Source organism: Garra rufa, chromosome 1 (genome assembly GCF_049309525.1).
Source record: "Garra rufa chromosome 1, GarRuf1.0, whole genome shotgun sequence".
Taxonomy (NCBI): Eukaryota; Metazoa; Chordata; class Actinopteri; order Cypriniformes; family Cyprinidae; genus Garra; species Garra rufa.
The window spans coordinates 62,175,760-62,200,537 of NC_133361.1; the positions used below are offsets into that span (position 1 = coordinate 62,175,760).

A 24,778-nucleotide genomic window follows, 5' to 3' on the forward strand; every position below is an offset into this window, starting at 1 on the left:
AGTGGTGAGCCTGCAAGCGCTGCCCTCGGAGGAGGCAGACCCAGCCCTGGCTTTGCTTTGTCCCGTCCGAGCACTGAGATGCTACGTTGACCGGACACAAAGCTTCAGGACCTCAGACCAGCTCTTTGTGTGTCATGGAGGCAGGCAGAAGGCCATTACCCGGCCTATCAGGTTCAGGGTGTACTCGACTAGGAGTGTTGCATCCTCCTGGGCATTGGCTCGCGGCGCCTCGCTAAATGACATTTGTAGAGCGGCGGGCTGGGCGACCCCTAACACGTTCACTAGGTTCTATAGCCTTCGTGTAGACACAGTCTCCTCCTGTGTTCTCACCTCAAACGGGTAGGCACAGAGAGGCCTCGGGTCGGCTTAGCTCTGTTGAGCTCCTCCGCTGAGCTTGACAGCTGACGTAGCGGAACGTCAGGCGTCAGGCCCTCACTCGATGAATCCTTCAGAACCGGTAGAGGGCTAGGCTCTACGTAGAGACTTAATTGCATCTCTTACAAAGTCCACATTGAGCCCCAGAGGCTATGTGTTTCCCCGGTAGTACTTCTACCAGTATACGAGGGTTCAATCACCTCCAATTTTCCATATAAACCTAATTGAGTATATATGTGTATGGCTCCGAACCTCCTGTCGGAAGGACGTGAGCTCCGCATATTCCCAGTGCTCCAGTTTCACTGAAATGGGTGGTGCTGAGCTCAGGACACTGGAAGGGACAGCAGCCACGGCGCTTTGTTAGGGATCCCAATTCGTCGGTCTCGACGAGACGTCGAAGAGACCGACTGATAGGGAACGTCTCGGTTACGTATTGTAACCCTCGTTCCCTGAAGGAGGGAACGGAGACGTCTCGTCCCGTCGCCGCGGCTCCTGTACCACCGCTGTACGGCCGGGCCTGTCCCAGCTCCTCAGCGAAACCTTGATGATGCATGCACCTGCTGCGTGTTATATGCTCACGCTGTGATCAGCCGCAGCTGGCTGCAATCATGCATGCCAATATTCATTGGCTCGTTTGTATACACACGAAGTAGATTGGTCTATCCAGGCGATGACGTCTTTCAGGAAGGGTTACAATACGTAACCGAGACGTTTCTTTATCAATTAACTTCTATTAACTAAATTAAATCAACATTTGGTGTGACCATCCTTTAAGTTTAAAGCAGCTTTCGCCCTAGGTACACTTGCACATAATTTTTCAGGTAGCTTTGTAGACAGGTCTCTTGAAGCATCTTGGAGATGTTGCCACAGTTCTTCTGGATTTAGTCTGTCTCAGTTTGTTGTGTTTCTTCATGTGATTCCAGGGCCCGTATTCACAAAACATTTTATCTTAGCACTAAGAGTTCTCCTAAATAGCAGTAAAAGTTTTTAGCTAAGAGTTTTCTCTTAAAACCTATTCACAAAACTGCTGAGACAAACTTTTACTAAGGAATAGAGAGAAGTCTTAAGTTAAGGGTAAGGGCGGGGTTGACCTCGTTGCTATGGATGATGTCAGCATACCAACTAACTATGCACACTGTGATTGGCTGATAGGGAAGGGGTTTCTGTCAGAGATTTATTTTTATTTCATAAAAAAATATTGAAGAGCACGATATTATTTTGCCAAATTCAAATAAAGGTTTTAATATAAAAATGTGTGTTTAAAAATAAAGCTTTTAAAATGCAGGCTATGTGTCACTCATTAAACAACTAAATGTTCAGCTAATTGTCAGCCTCTTAAATGTGTGCTTCTCGTAAACAATTTGTGGATATATGAATATCCTTTGACTAACAGTAGAATGATCATTGCTGTATGCATTCAAACGTAAAAGATAATCAAACTGGATGCAAGGACAGTTGTTATGCCAGACCCTTGCACACTGAGTCAGAATTTTTGGTATGTTTTTTTTTTTTTTGTATTCGTCATTCTAAAAATTCATCACGCACCAAAATATTAAACACTAGTCACGTAGTAATTCTTTTGTTGCAAAAACAAAAAACAAAAAAACAATTTGATAAAAAGTCAAATAAAAAAATACCGCAAAACAATTCAAAATGGAATCTTCACAGTATGTAAATTTGATTAACGCCACGTGAGGTCGTATTTATTTTTCTTACCCAAAGAAAATTTAGGACAATGACCTTTCAAAAGGACAAATTTGGTGATAACCTCCAAAAGCAAAAAAAAAGATGCGTGACTATGTGTGCAAATAAATGCAGTGTTTTTATAAAAAGTTTACATTCTGAGGCAGATTACTGGCAATAGCCAATTTTGGATAGTTTGGGATTTGGTCTTAGTGACTTAGGAGTCCTCTTCACTACTTCTAACATTTCACAGATTTAGGAGCTAGTTTTAGTGCTAAAATACTTTGTGAAATACTCTTAGAGCAAAAGTTTAGGAGTCCTAAATTTAGGACTGACACACCCATTATTTTTAAGATGTTCTCCCAAATCAGCAAGTTAGGAGATACTTTTAGCCTTAAGATGTTTTGTGAATACGGGCCCAGATCTCTGTGTGGAGCACTGGCTGTTGTCAGACTCCTTGTGCATACAAAATCTTACTGGATTATTACAATTAATGGCAAAATGAATATTTGGAAATGTATGGAAATGTAACTGATATTTCTTACTGACACACTACAGCAAAAGATAGAAATTACTGACTTAAGACCATTTTTAGCTGGTGAAAATTCTAGTGGCCTAGACTTTCCCACAGTACTGTGTGTGTGTGTGTGTGTGTGTGTGTGTGTGTATATATATATATATATATATAATTATTTTTTTTTTTTAAGGTGCGTTCACACCAGACGAGACTTGCGCGAATAAATTGCACGATTCACGCATAGTTGGACTCTTGAACCTTTAAGTTTACTCGCTTCATTCGCGCTTTTTTGAGATGAGCAAAATCTGTGCAGAATCGCGATATCCCCTTTGATCTTGTAGGTATCTGTTCCGCTTCCAGATCTTAGAATTGTCCGTCTTGACTGCGCTTATTTTACTCCTCCCCTTACTGCAGCCACCTAATCTCGCCTTTAAGGCAAGGCGCATCGTCAGCGGGGAAGTAGTTGTAAAATAGGTGAATGAGCTCAATTTGCCAGCTTTAGCTTGCTTGTAGTCTCAATATGTATATATACGTATATGTAGGTCAAATTGAGTAAAGAGCATTTTTTTTAACTTACCAGATTGTCTGACCTCTTCACTCACTTTCTTCCAAGAAAGATCCTTTTAATTCCTGTTTCTATTAAAGTACAAAGATGTATGGTACAACTCTGAGTAACCACAGACAGCAAAGGTGATTTTGTCCTCCATTGTTGTTTCAGTTTTCTGCCTCCGTCACTACTATAGCAAGCTCCTGATTGGTTAACGTGGTGCGAATTTTCGCCAAAGTTCAGATTTTTCAACTTGCGCGAATGCCGCGGCAAATGCTTGAAACGCTCATTGCGCACCGCTTCATTCGCGCGTTTCACGCGTTTTACGCCGCAGAATAGCTATTCGCGTCTTTGCATTGACTTAACAGGTAAATCACTCACACTTGCTGTTTCATTTGCGTCCGGTGTGAACGAACCTTTAATCCCTATTTATCTCACATATGAGCTTGTTATCATAACTTTCAAACAAGTGAGTATCCCAGTGAGAAAGGTGAGAAACCTTTTACACTGATGTTCTATGCAGACACCTTCTTATAAGTAACATGAGACAATGCATACAATGCTTTCAGACATTATTTTCTATCTACACAGTGTGTATGTAATGTGTACGTACTAAAGAATTTTACCCTCTTTAGATTGGTCAGCTGTGATCTCACTGATCAGTGCTGTAGCATTTTGGCTTCAACTGTACAATCCTCAGACTACCCCCTGAGAGAGCTGGACCTGAGTAAAAATGACCTACAGGATTCAGGAGTAAACCTGCTCTCTCTTGGACTGAAGAGTCCGAATTGTCAACTCAACATACTGAGGTATTCACTGAAGTATTTAATTGTTCTGTGTAAAATATACATGTACACTCCACAGGTTATTAATACAAATGTTTAATAAGCCAGTTACATGACAGCATGTGTCTAGACATGGAGAGGGGTCAAGTCAATCAAGGTAATGGCATTCCACTTTCAGTTGATTTTTAAATTTTTTTTTATTGAAAGTGATGTTTATATTTTATCCATTCAATAGCCTATGAAAGCGATTGAATAAATAAAGTGAAAGACAGTGACTTTGCTCCCACTTACTGTCCATTTTATTTTAATGTGTCATTTCAGTACTTACAGACATTTAATTTTTTTTTTATTCAGACTGATTCTTTTCTCTTTTTTTCTCTTTTTTTATTTAAAGCTTTAATCCCATAGCAATATTGTGAATTTAATTACACTCATACCACTTCTGAGCCTCTTAAACAATTTATTGATCAATTAAATTTATTTTTATTATAAAAAAAGTTTATAATATAAAACATATATAACTGTAAGTATTTGACATGAAAAGACATTAAAAGATTACACATTTAGACCATGATTAACATGAGACCATGTTACTGCGACTGTCGAGAACGGCTCGGATGGTGTTTAGTGTCCCGTCAGCAGCAGCAGCACAGCTGGAAGTGTTCTACATTTAAGCGCAAGCAATAGACTAAAGCTTGCAGCAGGAAGGACCAGCAAAATTACTATGAATGTATCGGGGGAAAATAGTAAGGTGATATTTGAATTATTTATCAGTAAACTAGTGTTTTCTGAGAAAGTTTAGCAAAGATGAAGTTGATGATCCTGACTCGCCATCTCTTCATTGAATGCGCCTTTAGTGAGAAATGCAGCTTTAGAGATTTTATAATGAAAGAGTTTTTGTTTTTCAATTTAAAATATTTTGTTTTAAAGTAGCAATTTAAAGCTTTCTATAGATATATTTATCAAGTCCGTGAGGCAAGTATTCGCTGAGTTTCAGTTTATCAGAACCGCTCTTCAAAACCAAAACTGCAGCTAAGTTTCCTGTTTTTCTTTATTTTATAAAAGCGCAACATTTTGTTGATATTGTGAGTGCACACAAATAAAAGTAGAACCTTTACAGTTTTGAACAATGTATTACTTTTACCTTTGATGAGTTCATTTATAGGTTTCAGCCTATATGCAGCCATTGAGTACTACAGCTATGTAGTGGCTATTGATATTTCTGATATTTTGATGTTTTTTACCATCATATGTCACCAGAAGTCACAACATTTTTAGGTTTGGGCTGTCTGAACTTATTGGAATGATATATATATATATATATATATATATATATAACATGAAAATAAGCATATTTTACATAAAAATATGGTACTTTTAAGGGTTAAATAAAAAAATGGGGCAGGTTGCTATACCAAGGTGCTTTGTCTCCATTTTAAGATCTGCTCCCTAAAATGTATATAAACCACAATGTATCACTGCCTTCGTTAGACTTTTGATGACTGCAGCACCACACAGCGCGTTCACAAAAAGACAATCTTTGGTCTGGATGTACACTAAGTCGGCGCTTGAAGTGGAAAAAAGTAAATATTAATAAGTACTTTATTGTTAATTTATTTATTAAGTAAATAAATAAGTACTTTCTAATTTCATAATTTACAATGAAGTGCCACCATCAATCAATCAATAATTAAATAAACCTTTTCAATACAAATAAGCATAAGTCCTGTCTGTACCTGACTGTCTGTTTAATTTTCATAATTTACCATCAATCAATAATTAAATATATGTTTTCAATACAAATAAGTCCTGACTGTTTTTACTATATCTTCAGAATCACTAAACCTCTGACCACCGAGTAATCTAATAGTCCTTCAGCCAGTCTGCTTTTAGGACAAGTACACGATGCAAAGAATCATTTACCGGCATCTGAACGCAAGTCACTATTCTCTGCATCACTGCTGTTTTGAACTTACTGTTTGAATGGTTTTGCTGACTGGATCCTTGGACTTTCAGGAATTTACAGTGAGCCCAGTCTCATGAAAATGTGCATTAATAGCGTGATTTTCTATTTGGCGTGGTATTCATACGCTGACATTGACTTTGGCCTGCATATGATATGCATGTGTTTAACGTGCATATTATACGCATCTACCCGACACCTCTAACCGTACTCTTTGTGTATCATACGCCAAAGTCAATTTCTGCATATAAATAGTAGTCTATGCCTGGTTCTCAACTCCAGTCCTCTGGGCCCACTGCTCTGCACATTTTGTATGTATCTCAGCTGATGATCTGAATCATGTGTGTTAAAAAAGGGAGACATACAAAATGTGCAGAGCAGTGGGTCCCCGGGACTGGAGTTGAGAACCACTGGCTGACACCAGATATAAGCAGAAAATCATACTAAATTTTGCAGTTTGAAGTTTATTAAAATCAAGATTTATGGATTTAGCCCACAGACTGCAAGCTGAGGAGTCCTGTTGGTTATTATTATATTGTATATAATACTATATTTCTCTAAAAATGAAGCACACTAACATAAACACTTTCTGTTTTAGATTATCTCATTGTTTGGTGACAGTAGAAGGTTGTGCTGCTCTGGCATCAGCTCTGAGTTCAAACCCCTCACACCTGAGAGAGCTGGATCTGAGCTATAATCACCCAGGAGAATCAGGAGTGAAGCTGCTCAACCACCTGGAAAAACTCAAGTAAGTTGAGCAGTATGGCTGTGTTTGATAAATCTATACTACTATGTATTTTGTGTGTGTGTTTACATTTATTAGAAAGAGTAATTATTATTTATGGGTTTAAAAACAAGAAAACAAAACAATCAGAATATTGTACCTGGTTGGGAGTGCCCAATGTTAACATAAAACCTGTGCCATTACCGATATTATTATACTGTGGTACAGTTATGGAGGCCCTTCATAATACAGAGGTCAACGGCCTGCTTGGGTAGAGTGGGGGAAAACACAACTGTTTTTTCCCAAAATAACCACAAGATAAAATCAAGATACATTTTTATTGTAACTAGATAGTAAAGTTTGTAGACAAACTTTAAGTTGGCTTGAAAAAGCCTTGGCAGAAAAAGTTTTCAAAAGTTTGATGGTTTTCAGTTTGAAATGGTTTTCATTTTAAAATCAATTAAAAGATTAAAGTCTGAATGTTTTGAAGGCAATACATTATATTAGAAAAACAGATAGATAGATGTGGTTGCAAATAGTGGTTGCTAAGGTATTGCTTTAAGGTTGCCAGGGTAAAGAGTGTGGTTGCCAGGGTGTTGCTGAGCGGTTGTTAGGGTACCCAGAGTGGTTGCTAGGCTGTTGTTATGTGGTTGCTAGGATACTCAGGGTCGTTGGATGCTATGTGGTTGCTAAGGCACTTGGGATGTGTTGCTATGCAGTTGCTAAAGTACTCAAGGTGGTTACTAGGGTGTTACTATAAGGTTGCTTGGGTACCTGGGGTGGTTGCTAAGGTGTTGCTATGTGGTTGTTAGAGTACCTGGGTGGTTGGTAAGGTTTTGCAGTACAGTTGCAATGGTATTCAGGGTAGTTTCTAGGGCGATACCAGCCTGTTGTTAGCATTATTAAGAAGTTACTAGCATGTTGATAGCATGTTTCTAGCTTGATTAATATGTTAGTAGCATGTTAATAGAATGTTACTAGCATGTCGTCAGCATGATTAGCAAGTTAATAACATGTTACTAGCATAATTAGCAAGGTACTAGCGTGTTTGTAGCATGATTAGCAAGTTAGTAGCATCTTGATAGCATAATTAACATGTTACTAACATTTTGTTAGTAGAATGTTACTAGCATGATAAGCAAATTAGTTTCATGTTGTTAAAATGATAAGCAAGTTAGTAGCATGTTGCTAGCATGATCAGCAAGTTACTAGTATGTTGGAAGCATTATTAGCAAGTTACTAGCATGTTTCTAGCATGACTAACATGTTACTAACATGTTGTTAGTAGAATGTTACTAGCATGATTATCAAGTTAGTTGCATGTTAACATGATTAACAAGTTACTAGCATGTTGAAAGCATGATGAACAAGTTAGTAGCTAGTTACTAGCATGATTAGCAAGTTACTAGCATGTTGTAAGCATGATTAACAAGTTAGTAGCATGTTACTAGCATGGTTAACAAGTTATTAGCATGTTACTAGCATGATTAACAAGTTACTAGCATTATTAACAAGTTACTATCATGTTGTAATCATGATTAGCAAGTTAGTAGCATGATAAGCAAGTTACTAGCATGTTATAAGCATGATTAACAAGTTATTAGCATGTTACTAGCATTATTAGCAAGTTACTAGCATGTTACTAGCATGATTAGCAAGTTACTAACATGTTACATGTTGCTGAGCGATTGCTAGGGTACCCATAGTGGCTGCTAGGATGTTGCTATGTGGTTGCTAGGATACTCAGGGTAGTTGTAAGGGGTATGCTATGTGGTTGCTAAGGTACTGGGGATGGTTGCTAGGTTGTTGCTTTGCTTTTAAGTTAGTAGCATATTACTAGCATGATTAGCAAGTTAGTAGCATGTTACTAGCATGATTAGCAAGTTAGTAGCATGTTACTAGTAGGGCTGTCACGATTATGAAATTTGGCTGACGATTAATTGTCCAATAAATAATTGCGATCATGACGATTAATTGTCTGTTTTAGGGCTTTGACGATTAATTGTCATACAAATTATTGTGATTATTTAATTGAATCCCTTGTAAATTGTCACTTGCAATAACACATTAATACACTTAAAGCCTTTAAGTATTAAAGTAATTTATTAAATGAAAAATATACCATTATCAGTGGTAATGCAGGAATTTTTTTTCTCATCTAATTCCCAATCTGATAAAATGCACTTAAGAGTTTCTGAAAGTGTATCAGCAGTATGGTTCTCTGGGGTGTATCTTGTCTCTAGACATTTTGATACTAGTGTCCAGTCAGTTGTGAGGTAATGTACTGTTAGGCTCATGTACGGGGTCATATTTACACTGGACCACATGTCTGTTGTGGCTGAATAAAAATCAATTTCTTTAAAATCCTTGAGGATTTCATCCTTCACTTCCCTGTATAAATTTGGAATTGCTGTTTGGAAATGTACGTTTTCCCTGGCAATTCATATTGCTTGTCAAAGTTGTAAAGCATTTCTTTAAATGCTGGTTTCTCCACAGTATTAAAAGGCTGCATTTCCTTAGCGATGTATCTCGTGACACTGTCGGTCAGCGTGCACCATTTCATACTGTCGCGTTTATATTTTGTTACCCGTTCGAAGGCCTGCGCTATTGTCACCTGACTGGAAGTATGAGCGGCTGTGGATGACTTCAAAACTTCGGCGAACTCTGTTGGGTGATGTGCTTTCAGGTAGTGTTAATTTCGTCAGACGAGACGAGACGAAATATGTTCGTCAACGACCTTTTTTTTCATGACTAAGACGAGACGATGACAAGACTGCACCACTGTCCAAAAACGCTGACTAAGACTAAATTAACATGCCTTATTGTTGACGAAAAAAGACGAGACGAAAATGTTTTGCATAAAATAAAAACTAAGATAAAATCTCTCTTCATTTTCGTCTACAATCGTCTCTGCTTTTTCATCAGCTGTTACGGCTTTAAAATATTCAAACTGCGCTTTGGCGCGCTGGCTGGCGCTGAGCCAGAGACGGAGGAGCTCTGCTCTTCTCATATAATCACAACTATGCAGTGTTTTTAACCACATAACGCTTATTTTAGGTTTCAGACATTTAAATACACATAAGTACTAGTAAAAGGAGACATTTAGAGTTTGTAAAATACACACATAGGTCTATGGAAGCAGGAAATAACAATCTATTCAAATATAATTTGCCGATGTGTTTTATTCATATCACATACACATAGGCTTAGTAACTAAAAAGTTCACTCTATTCCTCTTCCAGTTCACCAGCCACTTACTTGCATGTATTTCGGGAGAAACGGATGAATGTATATGTGCTGTAAATACGGCTGACAGGACTCTGAACGGCAGCGCGAACAAACATGGCCGCGCCCATCTCACGTTACAGATTACGATCCAGATCATTTAGGGTTTTAAAGTACGAAACATACTAATTCACACATATTTGTGAATCGGAATATTAGATAGTTCATGGCATGGTAAGCAAGTGTGTGAGTATTTTGGATAAAAAAGGAAAAACGAAATAAAAGCGATCTATCTGTCATACAGTGTTATTGTGTCTGTGTTGTGTCACGTGACAAGCTTGATGCGTCGCCATGGAAACAATAAGGACGAACCTTCTAAAATAACGGTCGCTTAAAAAAAACTCACTCTCAGGGGTCCGCTAGATAGAATATTTTAAACTCACCACCAAAAGGGTTAATCATTTGTGAATGTGGGATGGTTGCTAGGTTGTTGCTTTGATTTTAAGTTAGTAGCATGTTACTAGCATGATTTGCAAGTTAGTAGCATGTTACTAGCATGATTAGCAAGTTAGTAGCATGTTATTAGCATGATTAGCAAGATAGTAACATGTTACTAGCATGATTAGCAAGTTAACAAGTTAGTAGCATGTTACTAGCATGATTAGCAAGTTAGTAGCATGTTACTAGCATGAGTAACAAGTTGATAGCATGTTACTAGCATGATTAGCAAGTTAGTAGCATGTTACTAGCATGATTAGCAAGTTAGTAGCATGTTACTAGCATGAGTAACAAGTTGATAGCATGTTACTAGCATGATTAGCAAGTTAGTAGCATGTTACTAGCATGATTAGCAAGTTAGTAGCATGTTACTAGCATGATTAGCAAGTTAGTAGCATGTTACTAGCATGATTATCATGTTCCTAGCATGATTATCAAGTTAGTAGTATGTTACTAGCATGAGTAACAAGTTGCTAGCATGTTACTAGCATGATTATCAAGTTACTAGCATGTTACTAGCATGATTATCAAGTTACTAGCATGTTACTAGCATGATTAGAAAGTTAGTAGCATGTTACTAGCATGATTAGCAAGTTAGTAGCATGTTACATGTTGCTGAGCTGTTGCTATGATACCCAGAGTGGCTGCTAGTGTGTTGCTATGTGGTTGCTAAGGTACCTGGAACGGTTGCTAGGATGTTGCTATGCAGTCGCTAGGCTTTACTAGCATGTTGTTCGCATGTTACTAGCATTAGAAGAACAAAACTAGAATGTGCAAAAGTTAAAGCAGGACAAGAACTCATGATTATATTATTATTTTATTTATTTATATTTATTATTATTATTATTATTATTATTATTATTATTATTATGAGATGAATGTCTCTGTGTGTGTTTTCTAGTGTGGATCATGGAGGAGAGTTCATGCTCACATCAGAACTCCACAGATGTAAGTCCACAAACAGACTCACAGTTTTCTTGTTTGTTGTTTAGTTGTAAATGTGTCTCTTGTAATGTGTGTCTTGTGTTCAGATGCCTGTGATCTCACACTGGATACAAACACAGCAAACAAACTCCTCGCTCTGTCTGACGACAACAGAAAGGCGACAAATGTGGGTCAGACACACTCATATCCTGATCATCCAGACAGATTTGATTATGTGTATCAGGTTCTGTGTGTTGAGAGTCTGACTGGACGCTGTTACTGGGAGACTGAATGGAGTGGAGATGTTTATATATCAGTGTCATATAAAGAAATCAAGAGGAAAGGAGTGAGTAATGACAGTGAGTTTGGACATAATGTGAACTCCTGGAGTCTGATCTGCAATAATCACAGATTCTCTGTCTGGCACAATAATAAGTTCACTGAGATATCTGCTGGTTCAGGCTCCTGTAAGAGAGTAGGAGTGTATCTGAACGAGTCGAACGGCACTCTGTCCTTCTACAGCGTCTCTGACAAACACAAACTCACACACTTACACACATTCACACACACATTCACTCACACACTACACGCTGGATTTAGACTTTATCCAAACTGTTCAGTGTCTCTGTGTGACATTAAACACAACTGAATAACACACATCTCTGTAACACACACACATTACACAAATCACACACTAATGAAGAGAAATACTAGTGTTTGTGGAAATGTGAAGATATTATTATTATTATTATTATTATTATTATTATTATTACTGTGAGATGTTTGAAAGCAACAATCAAAAGCACTGCTAGAAACAAGTGTCTGTGAAACTGAACATTAATCATTAAAAACATTTGCTTTGAATCTCTTCATTTTTGAGTCACAGATACTTTCTCAATCAAAACTGACAGAAGACCAAACATTTAACATCTTCCTTCAAGAAAATCAATGTTATATATTTAGTTTAATAATATATTTTTACTATTATTAAACATTTTGAGGAGATTATATTATAGTATTCAATTCCTGTTAAAATAATTAAGAGCTATTTTTCCATTAAAATTAATTAAACTGAACCTCTTTATTTTTAGGGTCACACTTGCTGCTTGAAATCTAACTTTTTTTTGGGGGGGGGGGAATCAATGTAATATATTTTGATTATTATTTAACATTTTAAGGATATTTTATGATAGTATTTAATTTTTATGAAAAATTTAAAGAGCTATTTTTCCATTAATAGATAATTAAATCGAGCCTCTTCTTTTTCGGGTCACACTTGGTGCTTGAAATTTAACTTTTTTTGTTTGTTTGTTTTAGGAAAATCAGTGTTATATATTTTGTTTCAAAAATATTTTGATTATTATTTAGCATTTTGAGGATATTTTATGATAGTATTTAATTTTTTTTTTTAATTTAAAAGCTATTTTTCCATTAAAATAATTTCAACTGGGCCACTTTATTTTCGGGTCACACTTGGTACTTGAAATTTAACTTTGTTTTTCTTTTTTCCCAGAAAAATCAATTAAATATATTTTTGTTTAATAATATATTTTGATTATTATTTAGCATTTTGAAGATATTTTATGATAGTATTACATTTGTATTAAAAATTAAAGAGCTATTTTTCCATTAAAATTAATTAAACTGAGCCTCTTTATTTTTGGGTCACACTTGGTGCTTGAAATCTAACCTTTTTTTAGGAAAATCAATTGAATATACTTTTCATTAATAATATATTTTGATCATTATTTATCATTTTGAAGAGATTTTATGATAGTATTTAATTTTTCTGAAAAATTTAAGAGCTATTTTTCCATTAAAATTAAATAAACTGAGCTTCTTTATTTTCGGGTCACACTTGGGGCTTGAAACTGAACTTTTGTTGTTGTTGTTTTTTAGGAAAGCAATGTAATATATGTTTGTTTAATAATATATTTTGATTATTATTTAGCATTTTAAGGATATTTTATGATAGTATAAAATTTTTATGAAAAAATTAAGAGGTATTTTTCCATTGAACTGAGTCTCTTTATTTTTCGGGTCACACTTGCTGCTTGAAATCTAACTTTTTTTTTGGAAAATTAATTTTACATATTATTATTTAATAATATATTTTGATTATTATTTAGCATTTTAAGGATATTTTATGATAGTATTTCAGTTTTATGAAAAAATTAAGAGCTATTTTTCCATTAAAATTACTTGCTGCTTGAAATCTACCCTTTTTTTATTAATATCAATGTAATATATTTTTGATTAATAATATATTTTGATTATTATTTAACATTTTGAGGATATTTTATGATAATATTAAAATTTTATTCAAGTTTAATGAGCTGCTATTTTCCCATTAAAATTAATTAAACTGAGCCTTTATTTTCGGGTCACATTTGCTGCTTGAAATCTATTTTTTTTTTTTTTTTTTTTGAAAATTAATTTTATATATTATGGTTTAATAATATATTTTGATTATTATTTAGCATTTTAAGGATATTTTATGATAGTATTTCAGTTTTATGAACAAATTAATGAGCTATTTTTCCATTAAAATTAATTAAACTGAGCCTCTCAATTTTCGGGTCACACTTGGGGCTTGGAATCTAACTTTTTTTTATTAAAAAAAAATGTATGTAATATATTTGTGTTTAATAAAATATTTTGATTATTATTTAGCATTTTGGGGAAATTTTATGATAATATAAAATTTTTATACACAATTAAAGAGCTATTTTTCAATCAAAATGAATTACACTGAGCCTCTTTATTTTCAGGTCACACTTGGTGCTCAAAGTCTAACTTTTTTATTTTAGGTAAATGTATGTAATATATATGTGTTTAATAATATATTTTGATTATTATTTAGCATTTTGGGGATATTTTATGATAGTATAAAATTTTTATGTAAAATTAAAAAGCTATTTTTCAATCAAAATTAATTAAACTGAGCCTCTTAATTTTCGGGTCACACTTGGGGCTTGAAATCTAACTTTTTTATTAAAAAAAAATGTATATAATATATTTGTGTTTAATAATATATTTTGATTATTATTTAGCATTTTGGGGATATTTTATTTTATGATAGTATTAAACTTTTATTAAAAACGTAAGGAGCTATTTTTCCATTAAAATGAATGAAACTATTTTCGGGTCACACTTGGAGCTTGAAATCAATTTTTTTTTTTTTTTTTTTTTTTTTTTTTTAGGAAAATTAATGTAATATATTTGTGTTTAATAATATATTTTGATTATTATTTAGCATTTTGAGGATATTTCATGATAGTGTTACATTTTTATAAAAAAAATTAAAGAGCTATTTTCCATTAAAATTATAGCCTGCTAACGCTTCATCCAAACTCTTCAGTGTCTCTGTGTCGCATTAAACACACAGACATTAGTAACACAGTGAGAGTGTAAAGATGTGAAAGTGTTTTAATCTGAACTCCAGAGAGAATCACAGTCTTCAGGAAGTTGAATATCTGACACACAAGACAGTTTCCTGTTTCAGATCATCAGGATGAAGATGTTTCTCCAGTCAGAGACACTTTCTGTGTTTCTGTCAGTCCAACACAAATCACACACAAATACTGGTGTTTCTGGAGAAATAACCTAATATTTACTCTGCTGTATTATATTAAACAAGTGTTTATGAAAATTTTCTTCATTTTTGGGTCACACTGGAGTATTTATGACATTTTATATCCTATTTTTTTCCCAATTCAAATTATTTAAACTGAGAATCTTACTTTTTGGGTCACACTTGGTACTAGAAATAAACATTTATTTATTTATTCATTTATTTATTTATTTATTTATTTTGCCCAAGAAAATCAATATAATATATTTTCATTTAGTTATTATTTTATATATATATATATATATATATATATATATATATATATATATATATATATATATAGAATATTATTTTGAATTCTGAGATTTTTGAATCCTATGCAATATTTATACATTTATAACATTTATGCCCTACTTTTTCCCATTTCAAATGCATTAAACTCTAAAAATCTTCATTTTGGGGTCACACTTGGTACTTGAAATAAATGTATCTTGGTTTTTTGTTGTTGTTGTTGTTTTGCTTGCAAAAATAAATATAATATATTTTAGTTTAATAATGTTTTTTGATTATTATTTCAAAATTGTGAGGAGATTTTATGATATAATGCACTATTTATAAAAAAAAATGTCATTTTTTTCTCAATTAAAATTAATTAAACTGAGAATCTTCATTTTTGGGTCACACTTGGTACTTGAAACAAACCTGTTTTTTTTTTGCCCAAGAAATTCAATACAATGTATTTTCATTTAGTAACATTTAAAGATTTTTTTTGTCCTACTTTTTTCATTTTTTGGTCACACTTGGTACTTGAAATAAAAGTTTTTTTGTTTGTTTTTCCAATAAAATCAATATAATATTTTTTCATTGACATTCAGTAATACTTTTAAATTATTAATAAAAATTTAGATTACATTTTATGATATTATTCAATATTTATAGCATTTTTATATCCTATTTTTTTTCCCAATTCAAATTAATTTAACTCTGAGAATCTTCATTTTTGGGTCACACTTGGTACTTGAAATAAATGTTTTTTTGTTTTTTTGTTTTTGCTTGCGAAAATAAATATAATATAATATACATACCATTCAAAAGTTTGGGGTCAGTAAGACTTGTAATAGTCTTTAAAGAAGTCTCTTATGCTCATCAAGTCTCTTATGCTGCATTTATTTGATTAAAAATACAGAAAAAAATAGTAATTATTTGACATACTTTAAAATAGAATTTATTCCTGAATTTTATCAGCTGTTACTCCAGTCTTCAGTGTCACATGACCCTTCAGAAATCATTCTAATATGCTGATTTATTATTAGATTGATCAATGTCATGGATTTTTGTGAGCCAAACAAGAGAAATTAACTTGTGAAGACTGAAATGAAAGACCAAACCGGTTTTTGTCTTTGTCTAGCCTTTATTTCTCTGCAGAGAATGATCTGGTTTACACACAGCTTGAGTCTGTGAGCAAAGAGATGAGAGAGGCAGTCTCTCAGCTCGGTTTTTATAGTCAAAGGTATACATTTCAAGATAACAAAAATTGCTTAGTCATCCCCCATAACATCACTGCTAAACCATCAATGTCTGGCTATTCTCAAAGCTTGCTCTTTCCTGGTATACCATCCCCTGAAGTCACTTTAAGAAATGCTTCACTCTTACACATTTTCCAACTTCTTGTGTGTCCTGCTTGCTTGTTAGAGAGATGTGACTTAAATGTAACGTGTTACATGAAATATACGTTAATAGATATTCAAGATTCAAAAATTTCCATTACATCAATGTTGGATAATATCAACAGTTGTGCTGCCAAATATTTTTTGGAACCTGTTATTTATTTTTTTTTTTTTTTTCAGGATTCTTTTATGAATAACACGTTTAAAAAGTACAGTGTTTATTCAAAATATAACTATTTTATAACAATGTAAATTATTTACTATTAACTTTTAATTATTAACTTAATACATCCTTGGTGAATAAAAGTTTTCTTTAAAAAAAAAGAAAGAAAGAAAGAAAGAAACAATAAAAATGTACTGACCCCAAACTTTTGAACGGTAGTGTATTTTAGTTTAATCATATTTTTTTGATCATTATTTAAAATTTTATTATACTATGCAATATTTATTTAAAAAATTATCCATTTTTGTCCCCAATTCAAATTAATTAAAATGAGAATCTTCATTTTTGAGTCACACTTGTTACTTGAAATAAATATTTTTTTTATATATAAAATCAATATAATATATTTTTGTTCAATAATATTTTTGATTATTTTTTAGGATTTTAAAGAGATTTTATGCAATATTTATTTATTTTTTCCAAAATTTTCTTAATTTTTGGGTCACACTTGGTACTTAAAATAAATGTTTGTTTTTGCCCGAGAAAATCGATATAATATATTTTCGTTCAATAATATTTTTTTTGTATTATTATTTCAAATTTTGATGATATTTTATGATACTATGCAATATTTATACCATTTTTTAACTTATTTTTTTCACATTAACCCCTTAACTGTCACTTCCATTTTTGAACAGAGACATGAAAATGAAGAATTCAAACCTAATTTTTTATAATTCATGAACAAAAACATTTTGTAATATGAATTTAATGTACTTTTTCCATGTAAATTCATTGTCTGATTTTAAAATGGCTTTCAAAGGGTGAATTTTGATATTTTAAGTTTTCAACTGATATATCATTTCTTATGATTTCTAAAGTGTGAGAGAAAAAGGCAACAGGGAAGTCTGTTTGTGACAAAGGTCATGACTCCTGTTATGAAGTAGATTTTCGAGGTGCACTCTTGTCATAAATTAATCTATTATTTTTCCTACATAATTTGTAACACACAAAAAATGTAAAATATCTATTTAGGAGCCTCAGACCTTTCCAACAATATATAGGGTGTCATGATTAGATTAGGATTTATTTGTAAAATGCTGAAGAAACTTAGGCGTCCCACAGAGTGGACGGGTGACAGTTAAGGGGTTAAAAAATAAACTGTTGAGTTCCTTCATTTTTGGGTCACACTTGATACCTAAAATATAACTTTTTTTTCTAAAAAAAATCTAAGTAATACATTTTCATTCAATAATATTTTTTGTTTATTCTTCAGATTTTTTAAGGAGATTTGATGATACTATGCAATATTCATACATTTTTATGAGATATTTTTTCCCCATCAAAATTAAACTTTTGAGCTCCTTATTTTTTGAGTCACACTTGATACTTAAAATATAACTGTTTTTCCCCCCCTATAGGTAAATCAAAGTAACTTGTCAAAGTGCACTGCACATATGAGTCAAAATTAAGCTGAGCGAAATAAAAAGTTATTAGTCACCTATAAGTTGTCAGCAAATCCTTTACATTTGATCAATATTCAGAAAAGAATAAGATTCAAATCTGACAATACACAGTAAGTAGCTATAAAATCTCAGTACAAAATTATGTACACAATTATAAAACAAAACTTATTACAGTGGCAAAACTACACAGGCCTATAAACATCTAGCGGTGCTATAAATGATGTTGTGCGCAAGAGGCTCCAGCGTGATCCTGGATATTGTCCGTATCATATATTCTGTTGTCATTTGTAAACTGTAAAGAGTTTATTTATGTATGTGTTTACTCACAATAAGATCAAACTGTGCCTTTGTAAAATAAAGAAAACAACCAGGATGCCGTCCTTCAGCTTTTCTTTCTTTTGTTGTAACATATTTAGTATAGGCCTATTTATTTTACTCCTATCATGTGATTAAATAGTTTTTTAGTGTTTTAGAAAATAGTTTTTTCATTTTCTCCTGCTGTTTATGGGCATACAGAACTAAACCACTGAAAAAAAAAACATTTATTTTTAATTCTCAATTGTAATTTAATTTAAATCTAACAAAATCAGGCCCTTCTTTCAGAATATGCTTCACAACTCCTTCTTTAAGTAAATTAAAAGTAAATTAAATGTAAAAGTAAATTTAGCATAATAGCTCCCCCTTTAACATAACCAAATCATGCCCTTGTTAATATTGCTCATGCAACCAAAGTCACCAAATATCATTCCTTTCTGATAAAGCAGAAATAGTTGAAAAATTTAAAACCTAAAATTATTTGGTCATTTCCAACTGAAGAGGCCCAGAGGGTTAAATATGACAAACTTTATGTTAGCATAAGCCCACCAGCAACTATAGTTGCCGCAGTTTATAGTTGTCATTTTCATTTAGTAAGTATTTTTCTAGATGTTATCCATGTTTTATGTCTCAATGACATGCAAGCTAACAACCAAATAAAGGATTTCAAGGGGAAAAAAGCATTGACTTCCTTCCTGTCACATGAGGCTGTCAACTTCCTACCCCTACTTCGAGCGCAAACTCTCCCACAGAAAGTTCATTTTCATGTTACTAACAAGTATTTTATGTTGGCACATATATATTTACATAATCATGAAGGTCTTTAGAATCATCCAAACAAAACTAATCTTACAAGAGATCTAGAGTTTTTTTGTATACTTAGTCAAAAGTCCAAGTGGCCACCATAGATGTATAAGCATAATGCTAATACAATTAACACATTGTTAGCATGTTGTTAACATGATGCTAACATGATTAGGCTTACTATTAGTCACTCACATTTTCTTTAGGAGATGTACATATATATATTTATTTTTTATTTAACATTTTGATACACAAAAACAAATAGGCCTACACTAAATATACACTAAAAACAAATGTGTTAGAAGTTTGTTGCATGTCCCTTTATGTCAGAGCCACAGAGCTCAGCGCCTACACTAAAACAAATAGGCCTATGCTAAATATGTTACAACAAAAGGTAAAAAAGCTGAAGGATGGCTGAAAGCACATCCTGGTTGTCTTCTTTATTTTGCAAAGGCACAGTTTTGTTCTTATTGTGAGTAAAAACATACATAAATAAACTCTTTACAGTTTTTAAGATGACGACAGAATATGTGATACGGACAATATCCAGGATCACGCTGGAGCCTCTTGCGCACACAACATCATTTATAGCACATTTAATGGCTGCAATATGTTTCACCACTTTAGGATAAATGGATTTGTTGTCTGACGTGTTTTCATATTCAAAAGATTATACATTAAATGAAGCTTATTTGGGTTTGCAATGAATGTTCCTCAACTTTTATACATGGTCAGGCTGGAACAAACAACTAAAACCAGCCTAGTCAGGCTGGGAGACCAGCTACTTACATCTTAAACCTGCTAAAACCAGCAAACCAGTTTAGGCTGGTTTTGGAGTGGTTTTGGCCACTTTCTTAGCTGGTCAGGCTGGGAGACCAGCTAAAACCAACTACTTGCAGCTTAAACCAGCTAAGACCAGCCAACCAGCTTTTTTTCTTTCTTCTTTCAGCAGGGTGTTGAAAGCAGCTATTTTGAGTTAGATGCGAAATGTTCTCATCCTTATCAAATTTGACATTGAAGCGGTGCATACAGCATATTTGCCCACCGGCAACTATAGTTGCTGCACATTCAAATACAATTTTCAAGAAAGAAAAAAAAATTGGGGGAACATAAATGCAGAACATGTTCACGTAGGACACTATTAACACAACTGTGTGCATGAAACCATTTAGAAAAAAACTGGGCACAAATGGGTTAAACACTTTGTACAAAACTGTCTATCATCTAGGTTCAAATCTAAATTACAGTCATTGTGTACATCAATACATCAGCTTTATAAGAAATTTTACATAGCACAATGGCTTAAGTTTAGTTTGAATTAATTGTTCTTTTTTGTGTGACATAAATGAGAAATGTTAATGAGATTTACCATGTTTTTCTTGTCCTGGAATCCTGGAATTTCCCCAATAGTCCCCTTCAAAACTTAAAATGTATTAGTATGTACTTCATGTTTTTGCCCAGACAAAATTTATGGTTGTTTCTGCATTGTTTTATATTATGACAGAAAGTTTACTTGCAATTTCTGTCCTGTGACAATTGAAGTAGACCCAAACAGTGTGAACTGCGCAGTAAGAAAACATTATCTACAGAAAAACTGAAAAGGAATTAATTGTTACTTTATTATTTTTAATTTGATATTTAATATTTATTATTTTTCATTATTTATATCTTATCTCATAACCCGTCCTTTAATTGTAAGTTAGGTAGTATTAATAATAAAAAGAAAATAAGCACAACAGGTGCTCAAACACCTCATAGCATCAGTAACACAACGACCCTACCTAGTACATCTTCCTCCATGTTTGCAATATCTGCACAAAGGAGACGGTTATCAGCTGCTCGAAGATCTTGTATTTGGAGAAGACAGTTGATTTTACACTCAAAAATTAAGATGACCTCAGAATTGACAATCAATAATAATGATAAATGCTGACCTATAATTAATTATATTTTTAGTAAAACAAGCAAGTTTTACAATCAAGTAATTAATTAATATAGGCTTATATGTTAATGAAACTTATATTTTATTTACAGACAACACCATGGATAAATGAGTAAAATAATAAATTAAAGTAACCATGAACATAAATAAAGACACATGGAACAAAGCTTTATTCAGACATATTGGTATTTTAGACTTTCTCTAGATGCTCTTATTATTATTATATCCTTTATTTAACCAGGAGAAGCCCATTGAGATTAAAAATCTCTTTTGCAAGGGAGACCTGGCCAAGATAGGCAGCTAAGTTACATCACAAACAGTATACAAAGACAAAATAAAAACAAATAAAGAAAGAAACAGTTTGAAGGCCAATTGTTACAATGAAATCTCAGTTAAAAACATTGACATGTGAGTGAGTCCAACTCGAAACATCTAATTTTTGACTTAAAAACACTCAAAGGAATCAATTTACTAAGTTTTAAGTTGTTCTGCAGCAAATTCCATGTGAAGGGTGCAGAATAAACAAAGGCCCTTTTACCCAGCTCAGTTCTGACATGTGGGACAGAAAGCAAGACAACAGCCTGAGAACGGAGAGAATAATGACCAGTAATTTTTTTCATAAGAAGTGAACATAAATAGGATGGAAGCACACCAAGAATAGCCTTATATATAAAGGTGTACCAATGACAGAGCCTCCGTGTGGCCAGAGCAGACCATCCCACACGAGAGTACAGCTCACAGTGGTGGCTGCGATCTTTACAGTTGGTGATAAATCTCAACGAGGCATGATAGGCTGCATCGATCATATGAAGGCATTGAGCAGATGAATGCATATATAAAATATCACCATAGTCCAGCACAGATAAAAAAGTGGATGCCACCAGCCGTTTTTTAACGTTAAAAGAAAAGCACAGCTTATTTCGAAAATAAAAACCCAATTTTTGCCTCAACTTTCTCACTAGGCTGTGAACATGAGGCTTAAAAGACAGGCAATCATCAATAACAATACCAAGATACTTATAAGTTGTAACAATCTGTATTTCCCGTCCATCAAGAGTAACCACTGAGGGAACATTCAGTGGTCTATTCCGAGGGTCAGTGAAAAGCATAAGTTTGGTTTTGTCTGCATTGAGCACAAGTTTCAACTGTAGCAGAGTGTTTTGGACCACAGTGAAAGCATCCTGTAAATGTCCAATGGCTTGCTTAAGAGAAGGTGCACAGCAGTAAATAACTGTGTCATCTGCATAAAAATGAAAGTTTGCATCAGATACATGCCGATCAAGGTTATTTATATAAATAGTAAATAAAAGAGGGCCTAACACAGAGCCTTGTGGCACCCCTTTAAAGATTGGTAAAATACTAGAGTGAACACCATCATGCTTAATACACTGGGTTCTGTCACTAAGATAGTTTGAGAACCAAGAGACAGTTTTCTCTGAGAACCCCGAATTAAGAAGCCTAACCTTTAAAACATCATGATCAACCGAATCAAAAGCTTTTGACAAATCAATAAAAAGTGATGCACAGTGCTGCTTCTTATCACAAGCAACAGAGATGTCATTTATCACCTTCATTGCAGCTGTGATGGTTCTATGTTTTTTTCTAAAACCTGACTGAACTGGGGATAAAATGTCCTGTACATGCAGGAAGTCTTTCATCTGATTACTCACCAGGGACTCAAGAGTTTTGGCCAAAACAGACAGATTAGAAATGGGCCTGTAATTATTTAAATTTGACGGGTCACCCCCTTTCAATAATGGACAAACAAATGCAGATTTCCATACTTTGGGAATGGTGTTGCTCTCTAAAGTGAGATTAAAAAGGTACGTTAGAGGCTTTGCTACACAATCAGCAGCTATTTTTTAAAAATAAGGCTCTATAAGATCAGGTCCTGGAGGTTTTTCAGGAGCCAGCTCTTTTAGGGCTTTATGAACGTCAGCCACTAAGAATGGAGTGAAATTGAAGACACTTGTAGAGACTGGTACATCTCTACAAGGTGTCACAGTAGTAGGACCAGCAATGTCACACAAAGAACCAGACTGAATAAAATGCTCATTAAAATGATTCAATATCTCCAGCTTGTCATGAACAACCGCAGACTGTTTCATAATAAAAGAAGGAACATTAATACTATCTTTGTTTAGTGAAAGTGATTTTATAGCCTTCCAAAAATTTCTGGGATCATTTAAGGTGTCTGTAGTGGCTGACAGATAAAAGTCAGATTTTGCTTTCTTAATAAAAGAAGAGCATTTATTTTTTAACTGCCTAAAAACAAGCCAATCAGACGAAGAGCCCGCTTTTCTTGCTTTGGCCCAAGCTAAATTGCGGTCATGAAGAATGTCTCCAAGCTCAGAGGAAAACCAGGGGTTGTCACGCCCCTTAACTCTGAAGCTCTTAAGTGAGGCGTGTCTATCTATGACTTGCAAAAAAACTGTCCCTGAAAAAGATCCAGGCTGACTCCACATCAGGAATCAGCTCTATTCTACTCCAGTCACAATTAAACAAATCATGGCAAAAACCCTGTTCATTAAATTTTTTGAGATTCCTCTTACAGATTACTCGCGGTTTACATTTGGGCATCTTAGTGTTCCTTACAGCAGCAACAAAACAGTGGTCACTTAAGTCATTGCAAAAAACACCAACTGCAGAGAATTTGTGCGGGACATTAGTCAAAATTAAATCAATTAAGGTGGATTTCTCATGGCACTTGAGATTTGGACGAGTGGGAGAATTAACTAACTGTGTGAAATTAACAGAATCACAAAATGACTTAAATTCATCTGAACAAGGATTCAGCCAGTCCCAGTTTAGATCACCTGCTAAAATAATTTCAGAGTAGTCCAATCTGGATAAAAGTTGCATTAGAGTCTGCAATGGAGTACTCAGGGCAGAAGGAGGCCTATAACACCCAACCACAGTAACATAAAGGCCCTTGGACAATTCCACCTTCACTGCCAGAAATTCCAGCTGCTTACTGATTGATTCAGAATAAACTAACTTCACATTAAATTTAGATTTGACATAAATAGCAACCCCACCACCCTTCCTTGGCCTGTCAGCACGAAACACGTTATAACCAATCATTCCAATATCAGTATCAGTAATTGATTTTGTCAGCCAGGTTTCAGATAGCACAACAATATCTGCATCTGTTAAATTCACCCAAATTCTAAGCAGATCCATTTTGGGTAACAAACTACGAACATTAAGGTGAATTACACTCAAACCAGACATGGATTTCACATCAGATGGCAATGGAATACACTGCAACTCAGGGCCTGGGTTTGGCTGCACATTACCAGATAAAAGCAGCAATAACAATATTAACCATCTCTGTTTGCCATTAGTATATGAGGAATCTGTAGTGGTTTTAGAATGAGAGTCCCAGCAATGCCTGCCATCAAACACAAAATAATCATTTAAAGTCAAAAGATTTTGAAGCTGGAGTATATCTCTAGGTAGAAACCAGGCTAAGTTTAAGTCCTCTGCCAACTCTTTTGGCATTTGAGGGGAATGCACAAAGGCTGAGCGGTTGTATCCATAGACTATGTCCAAAGAGCCACAGATGTTGTAAGATGTACTCACCCCGTAAAAATCGCTTGATCT

At 34.0% G+C, this 24,778-nt stretch overlaps 1 protein-coding gene across 3 annotated transcripts in view; it reads left to right on the top strand.

The window, feature by feature from the left end:
* Positions 1 to 11,977, top strand: part of LOC141337759 (NACHT, LRR and PYD domains-containing protein 3-like) — an 887,345-nt gene extending 875,368 nt beyond the window's left edge. For all 3 annotated transcript variants that reach the window (XM_073843388.1, XM_073843392.1, XM_073843389.1), the window contains 4 exons: positions 3,758 to 3,931; positions 6,469 to 6,618; positions 11,219 to 11,265; positions 11,349 to 11,977. In XM_073843388.1, the coding sequence (XP_073699489.1) occupies positions 3,758 to 3,931; positions 6,469 to 6,618; positions 11,219 to 11,265; positions 11,349 to 11,890 (913 nt within the window). In that variant the 3' untranslated portion in view covers positions 11,891 to 11,977. The remainder of the gene's footprint in view (positions 1 to 3,757; positions 3,932 to 6,468; positions 6,619 to 11,218; positions 11,266 to 11,348) is intronic.
* The last annotated feature ends 12,801 nt before the right edge of the window (positions 11,978 to 24,778 follow it).